Consider the following 22362-nt stretch of genomic DNA (forward strand, 5'->3'; position numbering starts at 1 on the left):
CCTCATTTCAATCTTGGAAATCAATACTAATTTAAAAAGGCTAGCTAGAATTTTGGTTCATTGCAAGTTTGCAACCTCTCTAAAGCATGTCCAAATTTTCAGTATCATGACAAATTCAGTAAGCCAAAGAGCAAAAAGTGCAAAAGAGGTTTCCTACTTGGTTTTCTCTTTGAAACCCATTCTCTCCAAGTCATTTTCATTCAAATTATTGAGTTTTTCATCCATGTAATACAAGAAGAGCCGTCTACAAGTTCAATCCACCCTAAAGAAGAAAAACCCACCTTCTATCTTCTCTCCTTCACCTTCATTTTCTAGCACAATCACCCAATGGTTTTCTTCCAACATGGATGATCATATTATAATTAATCCAGTGCGTCAAAGGGCTGTAAGTGCAAAAGAGGTTTCGTATTGGGTTTTCTCTTATAAACTATTTTTTTTCTGCAAGCCATTTTCATTCAAATTGTTGAGTTATTCATCCATGTAGCACAAGAAAAGTTGTCTATAAGTTCAATCCACCCATAACAAGAAAAACACACCTCCTATCTTCTCTCCTTTACATTCATTTTCAAACAAAATCATCCAAAGCTTTTCCTCCAACATGGATGATCAAACTACAATCAATCCAAGCTCAGATGACCCAAAAAGCCCACTTCTACTACCAATCCAAGTTTCCTCCCCAAGGCCACAAAATTTCAATTCCTTACTAAAATCAATTTTCACTCCCAACAACACTTTCATAGCATTAGGCCCTTTGGCATGCTTGGCTATCTGCCTCACCGTAGACCTTGGCGAACCTAAGACGACTCGGAACATGCTCGCGGTCCTCTCTTGGGTGTTCATATGGTGGATCAGTGAAGCCGTTCCAGTCCCAATCACATCAATGTCACCGCTCTTTCTCTTCCCCATTTTCGGCATTTCTTCGGCCGATGCCGTTGCAAAATCTTACATGGATGACGTTATCTCGCTTGTGCTAGGGAGTTTTACGCTCGCACTCGCGGTTGAGCACTACAACATCCATAGGAGACTGGCCTTGAATGTGAGTATCAGATTTGTAGCAATCTCTCTACATCAACAACTTAAATTGAAACAAAATTATCAACATTAGTGAGTTATGTACACAATTATTTGGAGTATGATCAACCACCCACCATACAGATCTTGAGATATGATGTTCAGAATTCTCTTTTAGGCTGTTAGGTTCTGAATTGTTGGAAGAATGATTTGGGTTGAGGAGGGATAACACCATTCTTCGGTGTATAGTCAATTATCCACCTTGCATTCCTCAAATTGCTTGACCATTGTGATCCATGTGGTTGTAATCGGGGGTCTGGGGACATCTTGTCCCCTGCCTTCTTTTGATTATCAATAAAATTTGTCATTTTTCAAAAAAAGAAATTACCCTCGTTTCTGTTTATGTCTCATATTGAAACAAATTTCTATAATTCGTCCTCATATAACAGATCAGTCGATTTTCACAAATTTTACGAACAAATTACTACAATTCGTCCTCGTCATTCCTTAATTCTGAATTTACTCTTTTGAAGAAAATAAGTCTCTTGAAATTTTGAATCTCGAATTGTATCTCCATGAAAGAAATGTTTAAAAAGTTACCTGATCATTAGAATCTTTGTTGCGAAGTCTATAAATTATAAAAGTAATACTCTGTTAATTCTTGACATTTATATTTCGGATCAGATAACAATGATCTTCTGTGGAGAGCCGCTGAATCCGCGGCTACTCCTCCTCGGGATCTGTGCCACGACCGCATTCATCAGCATGTGGATTCACAATGTGGCTGCGGCAATGATGATGATTCCGGTGGCCACCGGAATTCTCCAAAGATTTCCGGAGTCCGGCCCGCAATCCGACATCAACCGCTTCTGCAGAGCAGTAATTCTCGGGGTGATCTATTCGTCGGCGATCGGCGGGATGAGCACATTGACTGGTACAGGTGTCAATCTTATAATGGTGGGGATGTGGCATAGCTATTACCCAATGGAGAAGCCTGTTAGTTTCAGTACTTGGTTTCTCTTTGGCTTTCCTTTGGCTTTGTTGATTTTCTTTGCTCTATGGGGGATACTCTGCATCTTTTACTGCTCCAAGAGTACAGGAAATTCACTTTCTGCTTATTTGGACAAAGCCCATTTGAAAAGGGAGCTTGAAATGCTAGGTAGTATTTCACACTTTCACTAGAAATGCTTCTCTTATTTTGCATCTAAAATTTTCGTTTCCTTAGGCCCTGTTTGGAAATTAAAAAACATTTCTAAAATTTCCTATTTTTCTAAAGATAATTTGAACCCCAACCCTTTTCAATTTTTACTTATGGGACCTTCAATTTATGATAAAATCCCTCAAAACTAACCACAATCATATAATTTCCCTAGATAGAAAAAAATTTCCCCAGGAAATTTTTTTTATTAGAAATTTTTTTCTTGCAATCCAAACAGGGCCAGAACAATCAGATGTATGAAACACACACCATTGTTTTGTGTATATATCCATCATCACCGGACATACCTTGAAAGATCTCGAGGCAGTTTACAATCTCGAGCTCCTTTTAGGAACCACGGTGGATAACTGACTATATACAAAATTATGGTGTAAAGCTTATACCACAATTAAAGAAGATCAACTCCTAGATATGATTGATTGTCATATTGAAGGTTTGGTTAGCTGCACTAGGCTGGCAAATATTTGGCATTTGGGTCAGTTTCATGAAGACCCAATTCCTTATAAAAATGAAAAATAAAATAAAATAAATAAACTCTAGCTTTATGCTTTTTTTGTATTAAGATTTTGGGGTTTCTGTGACAGGCCCAATGGCTTTTGCTGAAAAGATGGTGTTAGCAGTGTTCTCAGTATGTTCCATACCAATGAATTTTTCAAGTGAATTAATATGTACTTCACATTCTACTAACTATATTTGGTGGGTCTGTGTAGATGCTTGTAGTTTTATGGATGACAAGAAGCCTAACAGATGATGTCCCTGGATGGGGAGCTCTCTTTCATGGCCGTGTAGGTGATGGAACTGTTAGTGTAAGTGCCCCTAATAACATGTAGTTCACAGTTATTCGCTATCAAAACAAAAAACAAAAAAATTGTAATTGTTGCGTAAGGTCCCACGTGGGTCCTGAATCTGAGAATCTTCAGATCGAAGATCGGATTCTTTTAATCTAATTAATCAGCTCTCTTTTATCAGGTGATGATGGCAACCCTATTGTTCATAATCCCAAACAAGAAGCAAAAGGGAGAGAAATTAATGGACTGGAACAAATGCAAGAAGCTACCATGGAACATTGTACTACTACTCGGGGCCGGTTTCGCCATAGCCGATGGGGTCCGCACAAGCGGCCTTGCAGATGTTCTATCTGAAGGCCTAGATTTCTTGGAGAAAGCTCCCTATCTCGCCATTGCACCGGCGGTCTGTATTATAAGCGGCACCATAACAGAATTTACTTCGAACAATGCAACCACCACACTAGTCGTCCCTATTCTCATCCAAATAGCAGAAACCATGAACGTTCACCCACTACTTCTGATGGTTCCCGGAGCAATCGGAGCCCAGTTTGCATTCTTGCTTCCTACTGGCACGCCTTCGAATATAGTTGGGTTTGCGACCGGACATATTGAGATAAAAGATATGATTAAGATTGGAGTGCTGCTTAAACTCGCCGGAATTACAGTGCTCTCACTTCTGATGCCTACACTAGGTGAGGAGTCCTCTTTGTGTAACATCTTTGATTTTAGTCTTAGTTATGGCCATTAGATCATATATTTGATGTGGGTCTGAATTTTTCTTTTGATTGAACTTTGATTCATGCAGGACCATATGTTTTCGGGACAAATCGGCAAGTAGGACACATGACAACACCCGATATATTGCCCATCTGGCCGCAGACGGGACCTTAAGCCAACGGAAAAATGCCAAGTGTCAAAAGGCAATCAAACTTTTCGTGTCTACTCTGTAGCCATCCCAGGTCTCAACCCAAAATTTTGCAAAATTCTCAAAAGAAGCCGATATATCTTCATAGTTTATTATTTATTGTAACAATGTCCCAATAAATTCTTGATGTTATTTGATGTCCTAATTTTGTTCTTAAATTTTATATTTTTATGTTTGTATATGTCTGATTGTTTGTACACGTCTGATTTTTCTCAATTTTTTCCAATATAAACCCGAAAATACCAAAAAAAAAAAAAAAATATTCTGAGACACTCTTCCCAAGAAATTTCCGAGACAAATATTTGTGACAATGCTTGCATCAAGCTCGCAATGGGCTTGGCAACCAATGGTTTCAATTCATTTGTAAAAGAATAGCAAAACGAAACTCCTGCTAAGAGGGTGTAGCATGCTAAAGGCAGAAAACAAGATCAATCTCTGTACTCTTCATTTCTTTTTAGTTTCATTGTGAACAAGTATTTGAATTTGAATCATCACTATAAATATTGTTGATTTCCGAATGGATATGCTCCATTGCAATACTCCAACTTGGATACTACGAGCTTTGAGTTTCATCATCATCCGCCAGTCTTTCTGATGGTTGAAATATCCAGGGAAAACGACCAATGTTTCCAAATTTAAATGATCTGAGGTCTAAGATAACAATGTGGCTTATCTAGCATGGCAGTCAAGGCAACAAGGTTTGGGAGCACCGCAAAAATAAAAGACCCAATTCTCTTCACAAATTAAGGAGCCCAAAAATGTTTAAGCTCAATATAGGAAAAAACAGTGTTTCAAAATGTGGATCCACATCAGAATGCGGCCCCTAGTTGACTCGGAACGACGTGGTCAAGTATAGTTGACTCAGAACGACGTGGTCAAGTACTTGGTTGACACGGTTGAGTACTCGGTTAACAGCACAGTCATAACTCAGAAGAGTAATAGGAATTTTGAGATTTTGTAGGGCAAAACACGGACTTTGACAAGAACGCAGCCAACTTAAGAGGGAGTATAGTTGGGGGAGTTCAGGGTGATGCGGCTAATTTTGAAATTATGGAAAAAAAAAAAGAATAAAAGGCCCTTTTCAAGTGGTGTAGGATTTATCTTCTGCAGGTGTTTGAGCACTTGGTCTGCGCAGTTTTCTCATTTCACTTAACAGTATGGAACACTAGACCATAGTTGGCCAACGATTGAAGCAATAAGAATTTAACAGGTTACCTGCCACCAAAAGATAAATGTCCAAAATCACAATTTCTTATAGTTTTCACAAATATTCAATAATTATGGAATGACCAATAGAATGAATCATGAGACCTATAAAAACTATAAGTATGCAGTTCTGTTCTATGATACCTGAGTATAGCAAGGATCAAGTACATCGGATCTTCTAAGACCCAATTTCTTATGATACCAGGATGGAGAGGATTGGAAATACTAATAATTATTAAGAAATAGAGGAATTATGCGGTGATCCATGGTACAAAAAAGTATGGGGGCCATGTATTTGGATAATCTAAACCATTTGTTTGTTGGCCTCGGCCATGGATAGTATAGCAAGGACCAATCATAACCTTCTGATATAATTAGGTATAAATTTGACAGGTCAGAAAGTTCAAAATATGAATTGTTTAGATTAGCCAAATAGGTGGACTCCACTGTAACTTTTCATGTGCGTTAATTTTTATACACGGTGGCCACCGTGTAATTTCTCTTAAAAACATAGGATTGCCTAGAGGGAGTTGAGTGGTTCTGCTCCACCATGCAATTTCTTCTTTTTCCTTTTGTGTTTGTGTGCGCGTGTCTGAAAGATGAATCAAGAAAGGTTCAAATTGAGAATGATGACATCCCATAGAAATTAAAAAGATTAATTTTGGAAGACAAATGAAAGAGCTCAATAATGGTTTTTGATGAATTTAATGCACATTTAAGAATTTTGTACCTATTGGATCCAACTTGTTTCTCAGGTTTCTTCCTCTTTGAAATAGAATTGTACTAATCATTTTACCTCCAAAGGAGGGTTTCTATCGCTTATAAAAGAACAAAAAAATAAGTAACTAAATGTGAAAAATCAAGGACATGCATGTGTACCTCGGTCTTTGTGACTGGTAGTAAACGAGCCTGGATTGGTGAAATCCATAGCGGGAAATCGCCTGCATAGTGCTCTATGAAGGCCCCGAAAAACCCCTCTAATGAGCCAAGCACTGCCCTACGTATAGGTCGTTTTTCTCTGAGTTTGACTCAATATAAAAAATGCCAAACTGCTGGGGTAAAATGAAATCAACCTGTTATTGTCCCAGAAGAAGCATCATTAGCATCACACACTACGTAGGCATTAATGTAGAGCAATATTTGAAATTTGCACGACACAAAAATTATGTCATGTTTCAGAAACTGTCGAGTTACAAATAATACACATGCATGCACATGAAAAAAATCTGTATTGCCGGACGGCAAGCAAAATTGTGATCCCACGCCTAAGTGATATTAGAACATACTAATTGACCTTAAAACATTTTGATACCATGACTGGAATGGGCTGAGAGGACCAGATGGATCTAGAAACCAGGAACATGGACAATTTGGAAACCCAAAATCACAACGATTTAACTTACCTTGTTAATATCCAATAAGACATAATGGCATTGAAGATTTTGACATTCTGACAAGCCAACTCAAGTGACAAGATTAAACTTTCCTTTTTTCGTTGTACATGGAAGTACGAAGAGACAGAAAACTGAAGCAATATGGAATAAGATGACTTGGGCTTAATTCCCAGAATTAGTTATCAGAGTCCCATTGTACAGACATATAACTTGCCTGCACAGTTGAGCCATTTTCGTCCAAGAGCATCTTCAATCTTGAGATCAATCTTTGGACCATAAAAAGCACCCCGTCTATCAATTTGGTGCACCCAACCTTTATCATTCAAAGCATTGCTAAGGTAAATATCAACACTACCCACAGCTCTCTCTGGGTTTGTAGAAAGGTTCACTTCGCACTTTCTAAAACCAAACTGCAATAATATTTCTTCAGTTAGATCCAGGACACCTCTGATTTCATCCTTGATCTGATCGTCCGAACAGAAAGTGCGTGCATCATCCTGTGAAAGGAGTTTTTTTTTTTTGTTGAGAAAATGGACCTGTGAAAGGAGTTAAAGGTATGAATTTCTGTAATTACATTATATTCCGCACAATCATGTTCACAAATTTAAGTTATTCTAACAGCATTTGAAACCTTATAAATATGAAAACATCATGTATACCACTAAAAAAAGAATGTAAAAGCCATGCATTAGCCACCTTAAAGAGTCACATCCAAATTTATCACAAGCATCATGATAATAACATAATTTTATATTTCGATGTCGGTTAGGACTGACACCAAAAGTACATGGAATTGATTTTTTGCAAGATTTCGGCAAAATTTCGCCAAAATTTGGAATTTTGCTGAAATCTCAGTTTTTATTCCTTTTTTACAAAATTTCCGCTGAAATTTTATGATTTCCACCAAAATTTTGTGGAAAAAAATTTAAAAAATAAATTTTATAGAAATTTTTACATGATTTCTCACGAAAATTCAGTGGAAATCGGTTTCGGTTGTGGCGGAAACCGACAATTAAATTCTTGGATAATAACAAGTCTTACATTGTTTTGAATGGTGATAATAGCAAGTCGTATTTTCATCGTATTTCATGTGAAGGAGCACAAAATTAACTGATACCATCAACATGTGTGCATCATGAGTCGAGGCATGGAGGTGACGTAAAAAGTAAAGCAGGATAAGATAAACTGAACTAGCAATGAACCAAATAATATATTCAAGACCAAGAATATATGTGCAATCCTCTCAGACATATCTATTTTTGGCATATTGAGAAATACAAATAGATTTTGAAGCAAAACATACAGTTAATCAACAGTCCCAAGAGTCATCAGGACATGTATACCAAGAAAGAAGAAAGATGGCCTCATGTTTTGGGGGCAAAGGGGGGAGATTTGATCACATGCTGACATTGTAAGAGAATTTTAAGTGAGATTTTAAAAAGCATCGAATTTTCATGAACATACACCCTGCAAACTCTGAAAATTAGAGTCAAATCAATATTTGGGTAGGAAATAAAAGGGTAACCAAGAGTTCAAGGTGACCTGGTGAGATATGATTAATAAAGGACGCAGCAAATAAGAGTTTAGGAGCTTCAGTAGAAGTTTTGAGAGGTTTCCTATTTGGATTAGAAAGACCTCTAGGCTAGAGCAAGAAATTTGGTGTTGTCTTTTAGTTTCTTTGATTAGGGACTTCGATACTATTAATTTCATCCAAATTAGTATTGTCACGCCCCAAACCACACCCTTGGAGTAGAAAATGACAGCGCCGTACACCTGCAAGATAAATCCCACAGGCATACAAGGCTACAATGCAATAATAGAACTATTCTTCACATTCCATAACTAAAATATCAAAGTCTCCGATAATGAATACTTAACATAGTCAAATCCAAATCTCAACACTCCCCATAACCCAACAAAACAAATGATCATAAACCATCTTTCCAAAATACTTACTGTCTGAAATAAAAGTAAAGAAGCTAACTAAATCTCCAAGTCCTATGATCCAAAACTAAGCTTCCTCTTCCTCGTTCGCCTCACAATGATCAAAATCTGAAAATGTTATAAACCACAGTCAGCTGAAAAGCTCAGTACATGATAGTACTGCTCTAAGTGTTAGTCTACGCATGCCAAGGCTCGATAAGGGTCAGCAATATAATCAGAACTGAATACTAGAATCTCAATAGAAATAGTAGGTATAACAATAGCCAAAGGTGCATGTCAAAACAAAATGCTGAACAAAGGAGCAATAGAAACTAAACAGTATCAAAATATTAGTCAAAGCCAAAGGGTGTCCAAAATATAAATCCACTTGGGAATCATTGGCCTGGTCCAGAAGAATTGTTATTGATTGCACCAACCATTCACGATGTTGGAACTAGTTCCTCAAAGTTCAAATACCTGTCGACGGGGCGAGCTTTTATCCCACTGACGGGCCAAAGATCAAGTGTAATACCCGACGGCAGGTATCAGAAATCCAATGTACAACCCCCAAGGTGGGTATCAAAAATAACCCAAGCCTCAACAAAGTGTTCAAAGAGTGAATCCAAAGTCCAAGTCAAATAGTGTCAAAGGGTCCAAAACAGAGCCGATCGAAGATTCTCAACAGAGGTTCAAAATTTCATATTACAAACAAAAGAAATATAGCAATAGCTAAGCGATAAATAGAAAAATGGCAAATACAAAGGTTGTAGGTTTCCATAAGGTTACCAAAAAGCAATGCTAGACCCAAGACAGTTTCAGATATAATAGGCACAATACGCATACAAAGTCTCAAAAGTAACAATAGATCTAAGAAATTCGGGTTGAGAATTACCCAAAGTGGTACATTATTACATACCTTAGTAACAAATGTTCTTCCTTTCAAATTCACCCAAAGTATCAATCACCTAGTCCATAAAGATCATCTTTATCAATTAAGGGCCCCTAGTCCATAAAGATCATCTTTATCAATTAAGGGCCCTAGGAAGTAGGCCCAAACAATAAACTCAAGTTCCAGAACTTCAAAATATTTTACGAATTCCAGTGGGTTCGGGCACCCGACCTAGGCCTTCGGGCGTCCGAACACCTCCTTCGGGAGCCCCCTTCGGGCATCCTTGAGAACTTCTGAAAGGAAACCCAACTCTCGGGTTTCAGGTTCACATACAATCAGGCGCCCGGATCGGGCGCTCGGATCATCCTTCGAGAGCCCGAAAACCCCTAATCGAGCGTCCTAATCGCATGCTAGGTTTCCCGCGAAAATTTCAGATTTTTAACCCGATTTCTTAAAACTTAAAAAATTCATATCTTCTTCGTTCGGACTCCAAATCGCGCGAGGTTGGATCCGATGGACTCCTTGTGACGAAAGGAATCCATCAAACCCAATTTCACGCTCCGAATCGTTTTTTAGGTTAAAATCATCCAAGACCTCAATTCTATGACTACAACGATCTGATCTTGGGTTCGTTGGGGATTCAAAATGAAATACACCCTAAGGAATTCAAGATCAGTCACAGAGTACTTCAATGAATAAAATCAAACATCATTTTTCATCTTTTAAACGACGCAATCCTTGTTTTAGGGTTCTTAAACATTCGCAAATCATATCTAGGACATAGGTCTTACCTTGATTCGCAGTTTCCGCTCCCAATTGCGATCTCCTAGGCCTTCCACACGAATTTCTTCTTCTAGGGCTGAACAAAACGAGTTTAGGGTTTAGTAAAACTCCCTAGACTTCCTAAAGTCTTATTTAAACGCTTTCTTTTAAGAGCCCTAATCAATGAGACTTTCTTGGAGACAAAAACATCCCTATTTAATAGAGGGGGACGAATTTTGAAGTAGGGGTATTGTGGGTATTTGCAAGTATTTTCATCAGCGTTGATGTAAAAGACTAGTTTAGGATAGAGTTGGATCTAGAGTTAGAGAAGGGTGTAGAGTAAGGCCTACAAACATGTGCTGTTAGTTCAGCATTAACATAAGAGTTAATAGATTTTCAATCATTTTATGAATTTTATTTTCTGCTTGGATTTCAGAGCATTGTATTTCCGTTTCCAGCTTTAAATTCCACTCTAATTTTATTGCTTTGCTTGGTGATGTAGATTCAAGCCGTTTTTTAGTCAAAAAACACGATTTGATATAGCTTTATTTATTTAAGAGGTCTCATTACATAGTCCGCACAGTCCATGCAATTGATGGTCTTCCAAGTCCGATGAGTAGATGCAACGTGTACCTCTAGTCCTTGCAGATTACCAGCCTTCCCCTTTTACTTGATCTGCCAGGAGAAAGCTAAAGCATGCCAATGCTTATTATCATGAGAAATTAAAAGAATGTAATAAATCCCCCATAAAATCAATACCGAAAAGGAAGGAGATTTTCTCGAGCACTGAGAAGGTAGACACTACCCCCCACACACACACACACGCACAAAAAAAAGAATGTTTGGCGTTTGGCTAAAAATGAACTTTGATGGTTGAGCTTTGGTAATCCTGGTCCAGCCAGAGTGGGGGGGACTATTGAGAGACGAGGTCGGATCAGATGAGCGTTCTCGAGTCTAATTGGATTTAAGGACTCAAATGAAGCCGAAGTGAGGGCTCTATTGTAGGGAATTCGTCTGTCCGGTGATACCTTGGCCAGACTTATTGTGAAGGGGGGCTCCCTTAATGTTATTAGATGAATGGATAGGAGTTGTTCCTACCCTTGGACATTCACACATCTCATTGATGAGATTCGATTTGAGATAGGATAGAGGGCTTCCTGGTTTGATTTCAGCATATCCGAAGATCGGCTAACAGGGAGGTAGACCGTCTAGATAGTGAGGGTGTGGATAGACTGAAATTTGAGGTTCTAGACAAATTATCACTTTAACTTCGAGGTTTGTTGTTCTTTTCGTTTCTACTTATCTGATCTCTTTTGTATTGCTCTTGCTCTGACCATCCGGTCGCGGGCTCCTTTTCTTTTTTCAATAATAATATTCTTGCTATTTCAAGAAAAAAACAAAGAATCAAATTATATCAGATGCAACTAGTTATTTAAGATCGTTATTATATGGTTACAAGATTGAATTTCGAGAAAAAAAAACGAAGTAAATTAAAATTCCTAACATTAATTTAATTTTTAACCAGTGCCCTTTTTGTTTCATTTTTATTTTCATTATTTAAAATTTAGTTACTTTTTATGTTTGAAACATATTAAATACCTTTAATAGGATAATAAAATCTCATCACTTAAAAAAATACCTTTAATAGGAATGTCCAAGAGTTACTTTCTGGGATCAATGTGACAGTGCAGCCGACACTTGTCAACACTTCAGAAATGAGATTCTACATTCCTTTTTCAAGAACATTGACTTGGTGGGTTCATACTATCAAAGTCTAGCCACTGTACGCAGGAATTTTGATAGTTGTGAAATATGTACCCTATGACACTCATAAATCAAGATAACATGATGTACCCATGTCTTCATACCACAGCAAAGTTTATAGGCCACATTATTGCATCCCTCCCATTCAATCATTGAGAGATGAAACAACAAGAAAGCAAAAAAATAATATGATGATATCAATTGAGTGAACAAGAAACATCAGATTCTGATTTTATAAATTATAGCTATGGTTCAACAGAGAAGGAAAGCATGCTAAAATAGTGTTGTTCATCAGGCGTTGTTCAAAATGATTGAACAAATTTACTATGGCATATGGAATAATGGGACCTTTAAACATATAACATAAGAGAAATGCAAGAAGCAATCTTTTTTCTAAGACAATAATCAACGCATCCTGCCATTAACATTATCTAGTACCTGTACAGAAAACAGATCAAGATCCTAACCCAAGAGCCTATGATCACGGCGTTTTGCCTCCTCTTTGAAGTGAAGGTGTGCCATAGATTCTCTGCAGCATTGGCTTCACTTCATCTCCTCTCCGGTAGGCCCCAGCAACAGATTCAAAGTCTACAGCATTCTTATTAGGGGGCTGATGAATTTAGTCCCTTCAAGAATAAATTCGCCCCCTTTTACCAGTTGTGAAGACACAACCAGTACAGCTCTCTCTCTCTCTCTCTCTCTCTCTCTCTCTCTCTCTCTCTCTCTCTCTCTCTCTCTCTCTCTGAACCTTTGGTGGACCTAACAACTGAATTATATAGATCTTTGAACAAGGTATGCCCCACCCATACTTATTATCACGACCAGTACTCTCTTTCTTCTCTCTTCGAACATGAACCCTTAATGGGCCCAACAATGAATGGTTTAGATCTTTGAAGAAGGTGGAGACCATAAAAAGTGTATTTTTAAAATATCACTTGAGCTCAATTTGTTCGAAGACCCAAACCGTTCATTTATTGCAACCCAACGTAAATAGGCCCAGCTCCAAAAATCACCTTCTTAGGATGATACTAACTCTTCAATCCATAGCGATTTATATATGGTGTAGTAGTATTAGATCGGATGGTTAGGATCATCCGATGGGTACGATTTGGGGGGCATGGCCTATTTACATTGATGCTCAATAAATGAACGCTTTGGATCTTCAAATAACGTGGCCCCAGCATATATTGGGTATGTTCGTAAGTGAGCGCATATTTTGAGAAAATCCAATGAAGCCCCCCTAGTTCGAAGATCCAAACCATTCAGTTGTTGGGACCGAATATTACCAGACTATGCCCATAAAATCATATTCAGTGGATGATCCTAACCCTCGAATATGTAGATAAACCACACCATACAGAAATCTCTATAGTTCGAAGAGTAAGGATCATCCAATGGAGATGATTTTTGTAGTACGGTGCATTTACGTTGGGGCCTAACAACTGAATGGTTTAGATCTTCAAACAAGGTGGGCCCCACACTATTTTTAAAAAAAATGCGTGCACCTACATTCAAACACCATATAACGCATATTTATTAGAAAATTCATTGCAGCCCACGTTATTCCAATATCCAAACTTCGTTTGATTTGCACCAATTTAAATAGGCCTTTCCCCAAAAATCATCTCCATATGATGATCCTAACAGTCCGATCTATAGAGGTTGACCAGAGGGTTTGGATCATCCTACCATTAAAAAAAAAAAATGTTTGCATCATCATACGGAGATGTTTTTATGGGCAATGCCTATCTACGATGGGGACCAACAGATGAAAAGTTTGGACCTTCAAACAGGTGGGCCAAAGTATTTTTTATAAAAAAAAAAAATACACTTTCTATGTTGTCCACCTTCTTCAAAGATCTAAACGATTCATTGTTGGACTCCACAAAGGGTCTGTGCTCAAAGAGAGAATACAGAGAGTACTGGTAGTGAGAATAAGTACAAGTGGAGCTATATTCTTCAAAGATCTAAACAATTCACTTGGTAAACCCACCAAAGGTTCGTGGAGAGAGAGAGAGAGAGAGAGAGAGAGAGTGTGTGTGTGTGTGGGTGGGTTGTACCGAATAGAGAGGGGGGGAGCAGTACTGGTTGTGGCTTCACAACCGGTAAAAGGGGACGAATTTATCAATCCCTTATTATTAATGTTTCTAGTGAAATCAAAATGGGGCCAGCACAAAGGTCCCACCATTCATTCCTGTGCAAAATAGGCAAGTTCTGTTAGAGAATGGATGACAGAAGTAACTTTGGCTACAAAGATGTATTGATGCTGCAACTAAGATGAATTCTTCACTAAAAAACCCTTCCACTAGCAAGGCGTTTTCTCTCCTTGCAGTGAGGTGCTAAGACACATGTCAATTACAGAGAGCCACAGTATACTCTAGATGATTCAAGAAAAAAAATCCAAGGAATATAAACCACAAATGTCATACTGTATTAGCAAGAGTTGAAGAAAATAGATAAGGTGAAAAAAAATAGTGACTGACCAACATGGTAGATGGTGATCGGATCCTCCTTGATACTTTCCAAAATCTCCAATTTGTATGGCCCATTGATTGCCGTTATTCTTTTGTGCGCTTTATCTCCAGATACTTCTTACCTTACTAATGGTAAATTTCGGCTAATGATACGATCCTCCTGATGATGTAATAAATAAATTCCGTACGACCGTACCCTCAAACCATAAACTAATGAATACTTTTCCAATTTATATGCAACAACTGGCCATACTTCAAAAGTACAGAATGAAAAATATATAAAGAATTATGGTCCTCACAATCTCCTTTTAATCCTCTTCAGGTCTTTGTCTGTTAAGGGTTCCATATCAAAGTCATAATAAAACCCATTCTCTATCCATGGACCTATTGGCACTTTAGAGTCAGGATAGAGTTAAAAAACTGTCATGGCCATTACATGTGTGCACTGCAATCATGACAAAATCTGCTAGTTAAAACAGACAGAAGTCTTTAATGAGATAATGAAAAACAAGTACACTTTTACCATGTTACTGCTAATGGAACCTATTGATGTTGTGGATTAAAAAGGTAAAAATGAATCAAGGAAAAAATGTCCATATTCTACTAAGTGACTCAAACTGTGAATCGCCACTACAGAAATATAAATATCGGAAGCGATGGATAACTGTATCTTTACACTAATATAATATAATCCAGAGTTAGAACTATGGCCATTCCTGACCTTACAAATAGCATGAAAAATGTTCTGTTGATGAGACTTAGGCCGTGTTTGGAAACCATGAAAAATTATTTCATTGAATACTCGTGGGGCCCATTGTGTGAGATGGGGCAGGAGAGTGACTTAGTGAGAGACTTGAGTTGGTGGGAATTAGGAGTGGAGAGAGCATCAGAAATTCCCAAAAATTAGTGAAAAAAATAATACCTACTTCAAATTGGTGTTTTATTTTCCTGATTTTTAGGAGCTTTCCTTGCTCCCCTTGGTCCCACGACTCCCACCTCTCAAGTTTCTCCCTCTCCGCCCATCTCACACAACTGGCCCTACAAATATTCCATGGAATCAGGCTGCCAAACATGGCCTTAGAGAGAAACAGCAGCATTCAAGAAAAGCAATGGATCAGGAATGAGATCAATTGATTTCCCAAACAGGTTTCAAAAAACTTGCAGTGGAAAGATAGAGACCAAAATTGTAGAAAAATCACAAGCCCATTACCGTGTGGCGATTCAGAATCAATTTTTCAGACGATTAGTTGGTGAGGAGGGAGGAAGCGAATGTCGAGATCTGGGCTTTGATTAACTGAAACCCTAATCCATGTAGCAGGTGCCGTTTTACTGGAGACTGAGAGGAAGTTTTGAAAGGGTGAGGAAGAGGATGGTAGGGTTTTAGCAGGGGTGTAGGGTTTGGGAGTCGAAGATATGAAAGGTTAGGAAATTAGCCTTTGGAGTAGGATCAGCTCTCTCTCTCTCTCTCTCTCTCTCTCTCTCTCTCTCTCTCTCTCTCTCTCTGATTTTTAGAGCTTTTTGAAATCCCTACAGTTCCCATCCGTTGCCCTCAAACTTTCTTTCTTCGTGGATGAATCGAAAAGGGTGACAGAGGGACGAGAAGTGGAGAAGCAGATGGATGGTTTTTTAGTTTTACACTTTCACATTTGAAACCTATAGTTTGTGCAGAGAGAGAGAGAGACAGAGGAGATGGAGAGTTTTAAGTTTTACATTGGAAACCTATATTTTGTGGAGAGAGAGAGAGAGAGAGAGTGAGAGGGAGACAGACGCTGGAATCAAGAATACCACCTATTTTGGTCGGTTTCGATCACCGCCCCAAATTCCTGTAATTCCACGCGGGCCTTTCCATCTCAAAAAAGCAACCCAAACACCGTGTTAAAGGAAACGAAATGAAATACCCACTCTTTTTTTTTTACGAGTAAGCTGGTGGGGTTAGCCTGGTTAGGCAGGACCCCGACCAGATATCATTAAGAATAATGAAAAGGTACAGAGATTAAAGGGGGCTCGAAAGCGTGCAAAAGGGGAACAAGCTCCCACATACATAAGAGAAAATAAAACAAAAACCCATGAAGCTGCTTTGGCCAGAAGAATGCACACTTATATACGAGCATATTTAACTTCATTTTGGTCCTCTTCGATGAGATGAAGGAGCTGGGAGTGGAGAGCACTACCGGAACATTAGGCCCCTTAAAGGGAAAATTTACCTTGGAGAGCATATCGACAGGGCTATTTCCTTCCCTCTAGGAATGCGATATTCTCCAAGCCTCGCAATGTCGAAGAGTTTTGAAGATAGCAAAGACTAGGTTCAAGCATTTCCATGGAGTGTTTGTTTTCATGGAGATGATGTCAACCGCGAAAAGGGAATTTGACTCAATCCAAATCCTAGGGAGGCCTCTGTCTTTTGCCATGCTGATGCCATGAAAAATCGCTCGGAGCTCCAAAACATAGATGTCGTCCATATCAGGTTCTACCGAGAACATGGCCAAGATCATTCCTTTATCATCTCTGAGAAGGCCCCCAATACCAGCACAATCAGCTTCAAGTGAAGCATTAGAATTGATTTTGACTTCATCTTTTTTAGGCTTAACCCACCAACAGTATTTGACAGACTCGGCCCAATCTGATATCTTATATCCAAAGTTATTGGCAGCTTTAATGGCTCTGGTGTGCGGAACGTCCCTGCACATTAAGAGCTGGTTCATCTTGAAACACATATCACTCAGAATCTTCTTCAGAACTTGAGTTTTATAGGTTGATTTATTTTCAAAAATTATTTGGTTTCTCTCGTTCCAAATCTGATAGATAGCAGCTTCAAACCCCATTTTGATAATAGTAGAGAGTTGGCCATTTCCTTTGAATTTGTCTATAATCCAACTCTCCTCGTCAACAAGAGTTCTTAGGGGTCTTCTTCTCCATCCCACTCTCCACATAATAGACCTCCATATCCAGGCAGAGTACCCACAAGAAAAGAAAAGATGGTCCAAGGATTCAGAGTGTCTTGAGCACAGGGAGCAGCTTTTGTCTTGCACAACGAAGGGGAGTCTGTCTCTAGTGGGAAGCCTATTTTGGAGGGCTTTCCACACAACTATGCCTTCCCTCGGAGTGTTGCCATTGAACCACGCCATAGAACACCAGGGGGGTTTGGTTTCTTAAGTCTTATAGATTCCCAAGCACTTTGAGGGAGAAAGTTTCGTCCGCAATAGGCTTCCAGATTGGAAAGTTTACATTAGAGTCATTGAAAATGCCTTTATCAAGGACCTTCTTCAGGGAGGCCAGCGAGGAATCGGTGTAGTGCCGAGAAAAAACAGAGGAGATAACACCGCCGGGGTGTCAGGGGGAATTCCACAAATCAATCTTACTCTCATCGCCAACCAAGTAGCAGATGTGGGGCAAAACAAAGTCTTTAGCTCGCAAGAGGCTTCTGACTCCCAAGATGGCTTTGCTGGCATTGACATGTTCCAAAAATCCTTATTTCTGACATACTTATCCCTGAACCAGGAAGTCCACAGAGAATCTTTAGAAATTACATTCCAAAGGTTTTTCATCTGGAGAGCCTTATTCACATCTGTCAACCTTCTCAAACCAAGCCCACCCTCCGCTCTTGGAGTACAAATAGAGTCCCATGATATGGTATGAAGCTTCTTCTTCAACTCAGAACCTCCCCAGAGAATTCTGTCAATGGAATCAAGCACACCTGCCGGGAGGTCAAATGCAGAGGCCCAACCTTGGACTTTCATTTTGTTCTTAGCAATGAGGGGCTGTCAGTCCCTTGAGGAAAGCCTAGGCAAGAATAGGGGGAGCCCCAAGTATCTTACTGGCAGCTCACCTTCTTTAATACCAGTTGCTCGCAAAATTTTCTCAATTTCCCTCCTTGAGGTACCTGAGAAGAAACCTTCACATTTTTCCATGCTAGCATCCAAACCAGTAGTGTCCCTGAATTTTATCAGACAATTCATCAAACCTTTAGCAGAATTATGCTCAGCCTTTGCAAATAACATGAGATCATCAGCGAAAAGAGGGTGTGAGATTGAAGTCGTCCCTTGGAAAAAGGGGTAGATAAATGACCTTATTGAAGGGCTTCTTCGAGGTAAACTGAAAAGATTTCCTTAACAATACAAAATAGCAGGGGGGACAAAGGATCACCTTGCCTGATACCATTAAAGGAAGAGAATCTACCACAGAGAGTACCATTGATAATGATAGAGAACATGGGATTCGAGATGCAGGAATTAATCCAATTCAACCAAGTTTGGTTAAAACCTTGCTTGGCCAGGAAACCAATAAGAGTGGAGCAATTTATATTGTCAAATGCCTGGGCAAGGTCAATTATGAGGCACATGGAAGGAACAGATTGATTTGAATGGAAATTATGAAGGAGATCATGAGAAAGCAGGATGTTTTCAAAAATCTGTCTCCCTTTTATGAAGCCTGATTGGGCGGGTGGATGAGAGATCCAATAACTGATTTAAGTGTGAGGGTAAGAATTTTGGCAATTGTTTTATAAATGAAGTTACAAAGGGAAATGGGTCTGAATTTAGAAGGGGTGGATGCGTCAGGACCTTTTGGGACCAAGGTGATGAAGGTTGAGTTTACTTCCTTGAGGAGCTTCCCACTGATGAAAAAGTTTTTTCTAGCTTTAGAAAAATCGGGGCCAACTAGATAGCAATTTTTTTGGAAAAACAGAGCATTGAACCCATCAGGCCCCAGGGCCTTATCGCCACCAGCTTTCAGAACTGCATCTTTGATCTCATCATTCGTGACAACTCTGGTGAGGAAAGAAGCATCTTCCTTGGAAAGAGTGCGAATAGGACTAGGAGGCTCAAGAGAAGCAGACCTATCATTGTTCAGAATAGCTTTGAAATGGTTTACAAACAACTCTGCAACCTCCACTGGATCTTCCACAAGACTACCATCTGAATCTTTAGAAGCGAGAATTTGGTTCGAATTCACTCTAGATTTCATTGCCGTATAGAAAAACTTGGTATTCGAATCACCTAGCTTGAACCAAGATTGCCGTATAGAAATACCCATTCTTCCTTATCTAATGGCTGCATAGGGGCTGATTTACTTCACTTGGGAAGGAATCAACGGCCTTGAATGCCACGTACACTAGAGTTGGTTGTCCAATGGGGATTTATCATTTTCCTAAATTTACCCTCTTTAGTTAGCAAAACTCTGTTTTAAATGCTTAAAAAAAACACATTCTAACCAATCCCACACCATTGTGTTTGTGGTAAGGGGGTCATGAACCTAGTCTATGGTCTCTTGCGGTTTGGTACCAAACACCCTCTGCTTAAAAAAAACACGTTTTATTGGTGTGCCGTTTAAAACTTTTACAACAAATAAAACTCCATTTTTGCTAAAGAGTGCCCTAAGGGCACTTGTTAAGCTGCTTTGGAAAAGCAGTTTTGCAATCATTTTTCACGTTGTTTGAGACTCCTACAAATGTTTTTTGGTTTTTCTATCAAAAGATGTATAAAATTTCTTTTCCAAAGCACCCAATGTTTTAAACACGTTTAAAATGCTTTTTTATTTTTTGCCAACTTTCCAATTTTACCCTCATCATATTTTATAAATGACAAAATTCTAAACTCATTTTCTTGTATTTCCGTTTTTTTACTACATTTTTTTGAACCAGTACTGTCTTAAACTCAAATTTTTGCTGTCCCGTTTTTCTACCGAATCACGTTTTGCTAACTATGGTTGTGATGTCACAATTGTACAACTAGATCGGACAGAAAGTGACCCAGTCCCACGGGTCCACCTAGTCCACCCGTAATTTACGGGTCTGGATCACTAAATTACTGACCCTTTGAAATTTGACCTGGCCTAGCCCAACCCGTCAAAACTGAGCAAGGCTGGGTAAACCCGTGGGTGCCCGTAAAAACCCAAATGATCGAGATTTTATATGGTGTAAGCCCTTATAGTCCCGTATTTTTCAAAAAGTACTGTATGGACCACATCATATGATGATCTAAACCGTCCATGTGATGAAACACAACGTAAATAGGTTGTGCCCCAAAAAGCATTTCCCTAGGATGATTAGCCGTCCAATCGATAGAGGTTTCCATATATTATAATATGCAATTCCTCCATAGATCAGAGGGCTAGAATCATAATATGGAAATGATTTTTTAAGCACAACCTATTTACGTTATGGCCCATGTCATGGATGGTTTGGATCATCCTATAGTGTGGGAATAAAATAAGCAAAAACAAACAGGGTGACCCGCGGGTCCACCCTGCCCATATGGGTGTGTTGGCATTTTTAGTGTGGCCAACATTGGTGGACCCACTTTAGAAAAAACATTGGCTTTTCCATTCCACGTTGTGTTCTATTTATAAATGGAGTCTTACGGATAAATCCCAAGTGTTTTGAAACTCTAAAACACGTGAGTGTTAGAGGTGTGGAAGGACACAAAACATGTGTACCGAAATTCTGTAAATATGGGTATTCTATTTGATGGGAACAATCCCATATGTATAGCTAAACTTCTATCATCAAGGGTCCCTAATCTGGGAGGAAAATATGTGCATGTGATTCCATCGATCGAGCCCTAAGGACTTCTACAGATTAGAAGATCACTCTTCTCTTGTTCATAGCGCAGTGGAGATTGTGTTTGTGTTCATGGTTGGCCAAAGCTAGAGGGATTCATGATCTTTGATTCTAATAGCCATGGCCGGAGAAAAGTTCCGCATTAATTTCGAATTAAATAAAGTTTACAAGGTGGGGTCTAGGCTCACAAAATAGTGACACTAAGATTCCGGGTCATTTGTGACCCGGCCCTTACCACCCGGACCCGTACGAGTTGGGCGAAACCCGGCCCTGCCCACCCATTTGCCAAGTCTATTTACAACTTGCTTTCTCTCCTTGGGCCCACCTTAGGCCTTTAAAAAAAAATCACTCGGGCCACATGATTAGATGATCCAAACCATTCATTTATTGGTTCCAATGTAATTGGGCCTTGCCCATAAAATCATCTCCATAGGATGATCCAAACCCTCTTGTCAGCCTCTACCTCTACATATTGGAGCGTTAAGATCATCATGAGTTTTGAAGAAAGCCTATTTGCATTGGGCCCATTAAATGAAAGGTTTGGATATTGGAATAAGGGCTGCAATGAATTTTATAATGAATTTGTGTTATATTGCATGTACGAAGGTGGTTGTATTTTTATAAAATAGAGTGGGGCCCACCTTGTTCAGAGATCTAAACCATTCAATTGGTGGGGCCCACCTTGTTCAAAGTTCTAAACCATTCAGTTGGTAGGCCCCAAAATAAATATATCGTACCAAGAAAGTAAACTCCATCGGATGATCTAACTCTTCGATCTATCGAGATTTCTATATGGTGTAGTTTATCTGTAGAGTAGAGGGTTAGGATCATCCAATGGAGCTAATTTTTTAGGCATATTCTAGTAACATTAAGTCCCAACGACTCGATGGTTGGGATCTTTGAAAAAGGTGGGCTTTATTGTATTTTTCGAAATATATGCCCACCTACAAACATACGCAATATATAGTGGGGATCACCTAACCTACGTGCATACATCATGTAACAAGTATTTTTTAGAAAATTCATTGGGCCACTTTGTTCGAAGATCCAAACTGTTCATTTGTTAAGCTTCAACCATGGTTATAGATTTCGGTTTCGACATCAAAATTAATGACAAAAAAATTAATAAAAATATGTCAGGATTGAATTGGGTCAGGTTGCTAAAGATCTCAACCCGAACTCAACTCGCGTTCATTTTTCACAACCTGAATCAATAAAACGCAAACCCAACCGGAGTTGCACCCCTAATATTTAATAGTTATAAAAGTTGTTTTCGCAATGTGGTGCAAGATAATATCAAGAAAAGGCTTGTTAAAATTCTCATATGGGAAGATGAGTATAGGCACTAATATATTTCCTAAAACCTTATCAATCGATGTAGCATCACCAGAGCTAGGGCGATGGTCAATGATAATCTAATGCCAAAGGGGGGGGGGGGGTCTCTTTAAAAC

The 22362-nt window shown here is 39.0% G+C and overlaps 1 protein-coding gene and 1 long non-coding RNA gene across 7 annotated transcripts; one reads left to right on the plus strand and one right to left on the minus strand.

Annotated features, from left to right (window-relative positions):
• On the plus strand, window positions 1-4124 carry TDT (tonoplast dicarboxylate transporter). Its single transcript, XM_077365714.1, has 6 exons — window positions 1-1036; window positions 1696-2170; window positions 2815-2858; window positions 2941-3036; window positions 3200-3710; window positions 3824-4124. The coding sequence occupies exons 1-6, from the start codon at window positions 599-601 to the stop codon at window positions 3907-3909; spliced, it is 1650 nt and encodes a 549-aa protein (XP_077221829.1). The 5' UTR covers window positions 1-598; the 3' UTR covers window positions 3910-4124.
• A 152-nt stretch (window positions 4125-4276) lies between these two features.
• Window positions 4277-16260, minus strand: LOC143855596 (uncharacterized). 6 transcript variants are annotated; one of them, XR_013237992.1, is made up of 6 exons: window positions 14365-16256; window positions 12320-14075; window positions 8500-8595; window positions 6758-7079; window positions 6029-6222; window positions 4277-5158 (listed from the first exon to the last, which is right to left on the minus strand). It is a non-coding gene; the product is annotated as an uncharacterized LOC143855596 (long non-coding RNA). The 6 variants fall into 6 exon arrangements; XR_013237980.1 differs by having other exon boundaries at window positions 4278-5158; window positions 6553-7079; XR_013238004.1 differs by lacking the exons at window positions 4277-5158; window positions 6029-6222 and adding exons at window positions 9383-9431; window positions 10147-10214 and having other exon boundaries at window positions 6269-7079; window positions 14365-16260.
• Window positions 16261-22362: the final 6102 nt, after the last annotated feature.

Source organism: Tasmannia lanceolata, unplaced genomic scaffold, assembly GCF_043159265.1.
Source record: "Tasmannia lanceolata isolate RefF3 unplaced genomic scaffold, GAP_Taslan_0.1 ptg000003l, whole genome shotgun sequence".
NCBI lineage: Eukaryota > Viridiplantae > Streptophyta > Magnoliopsida > Canellales > Winteraceae > Tasmannia > Tasmannia lanceolata.

Bases quoted from the DNA above. Each gene is read 5' to 3' on its own strand.
- TDT (XM_077365714.1), top strand. From the start codon at position 599: ATGGATGATCAAACTACAATCAATCCAAGCTCAGATGACCCAAAAAGC. The intron at 2,859-2,940 runs GTATGTTCCATA...GGGTCTGTGTAG, and splicing joins TGGTGTTAGCAGTGTTCTCA to ATGCTTGTAGTTTTATGGAT. The intron at 3,037-3,199 runs GTAAGTGCCCCT...CTCTTTTATCAG, and splicing joins TAGGTGATGGAACTGTTAGT to GTGATGATGGCAACCCTATT.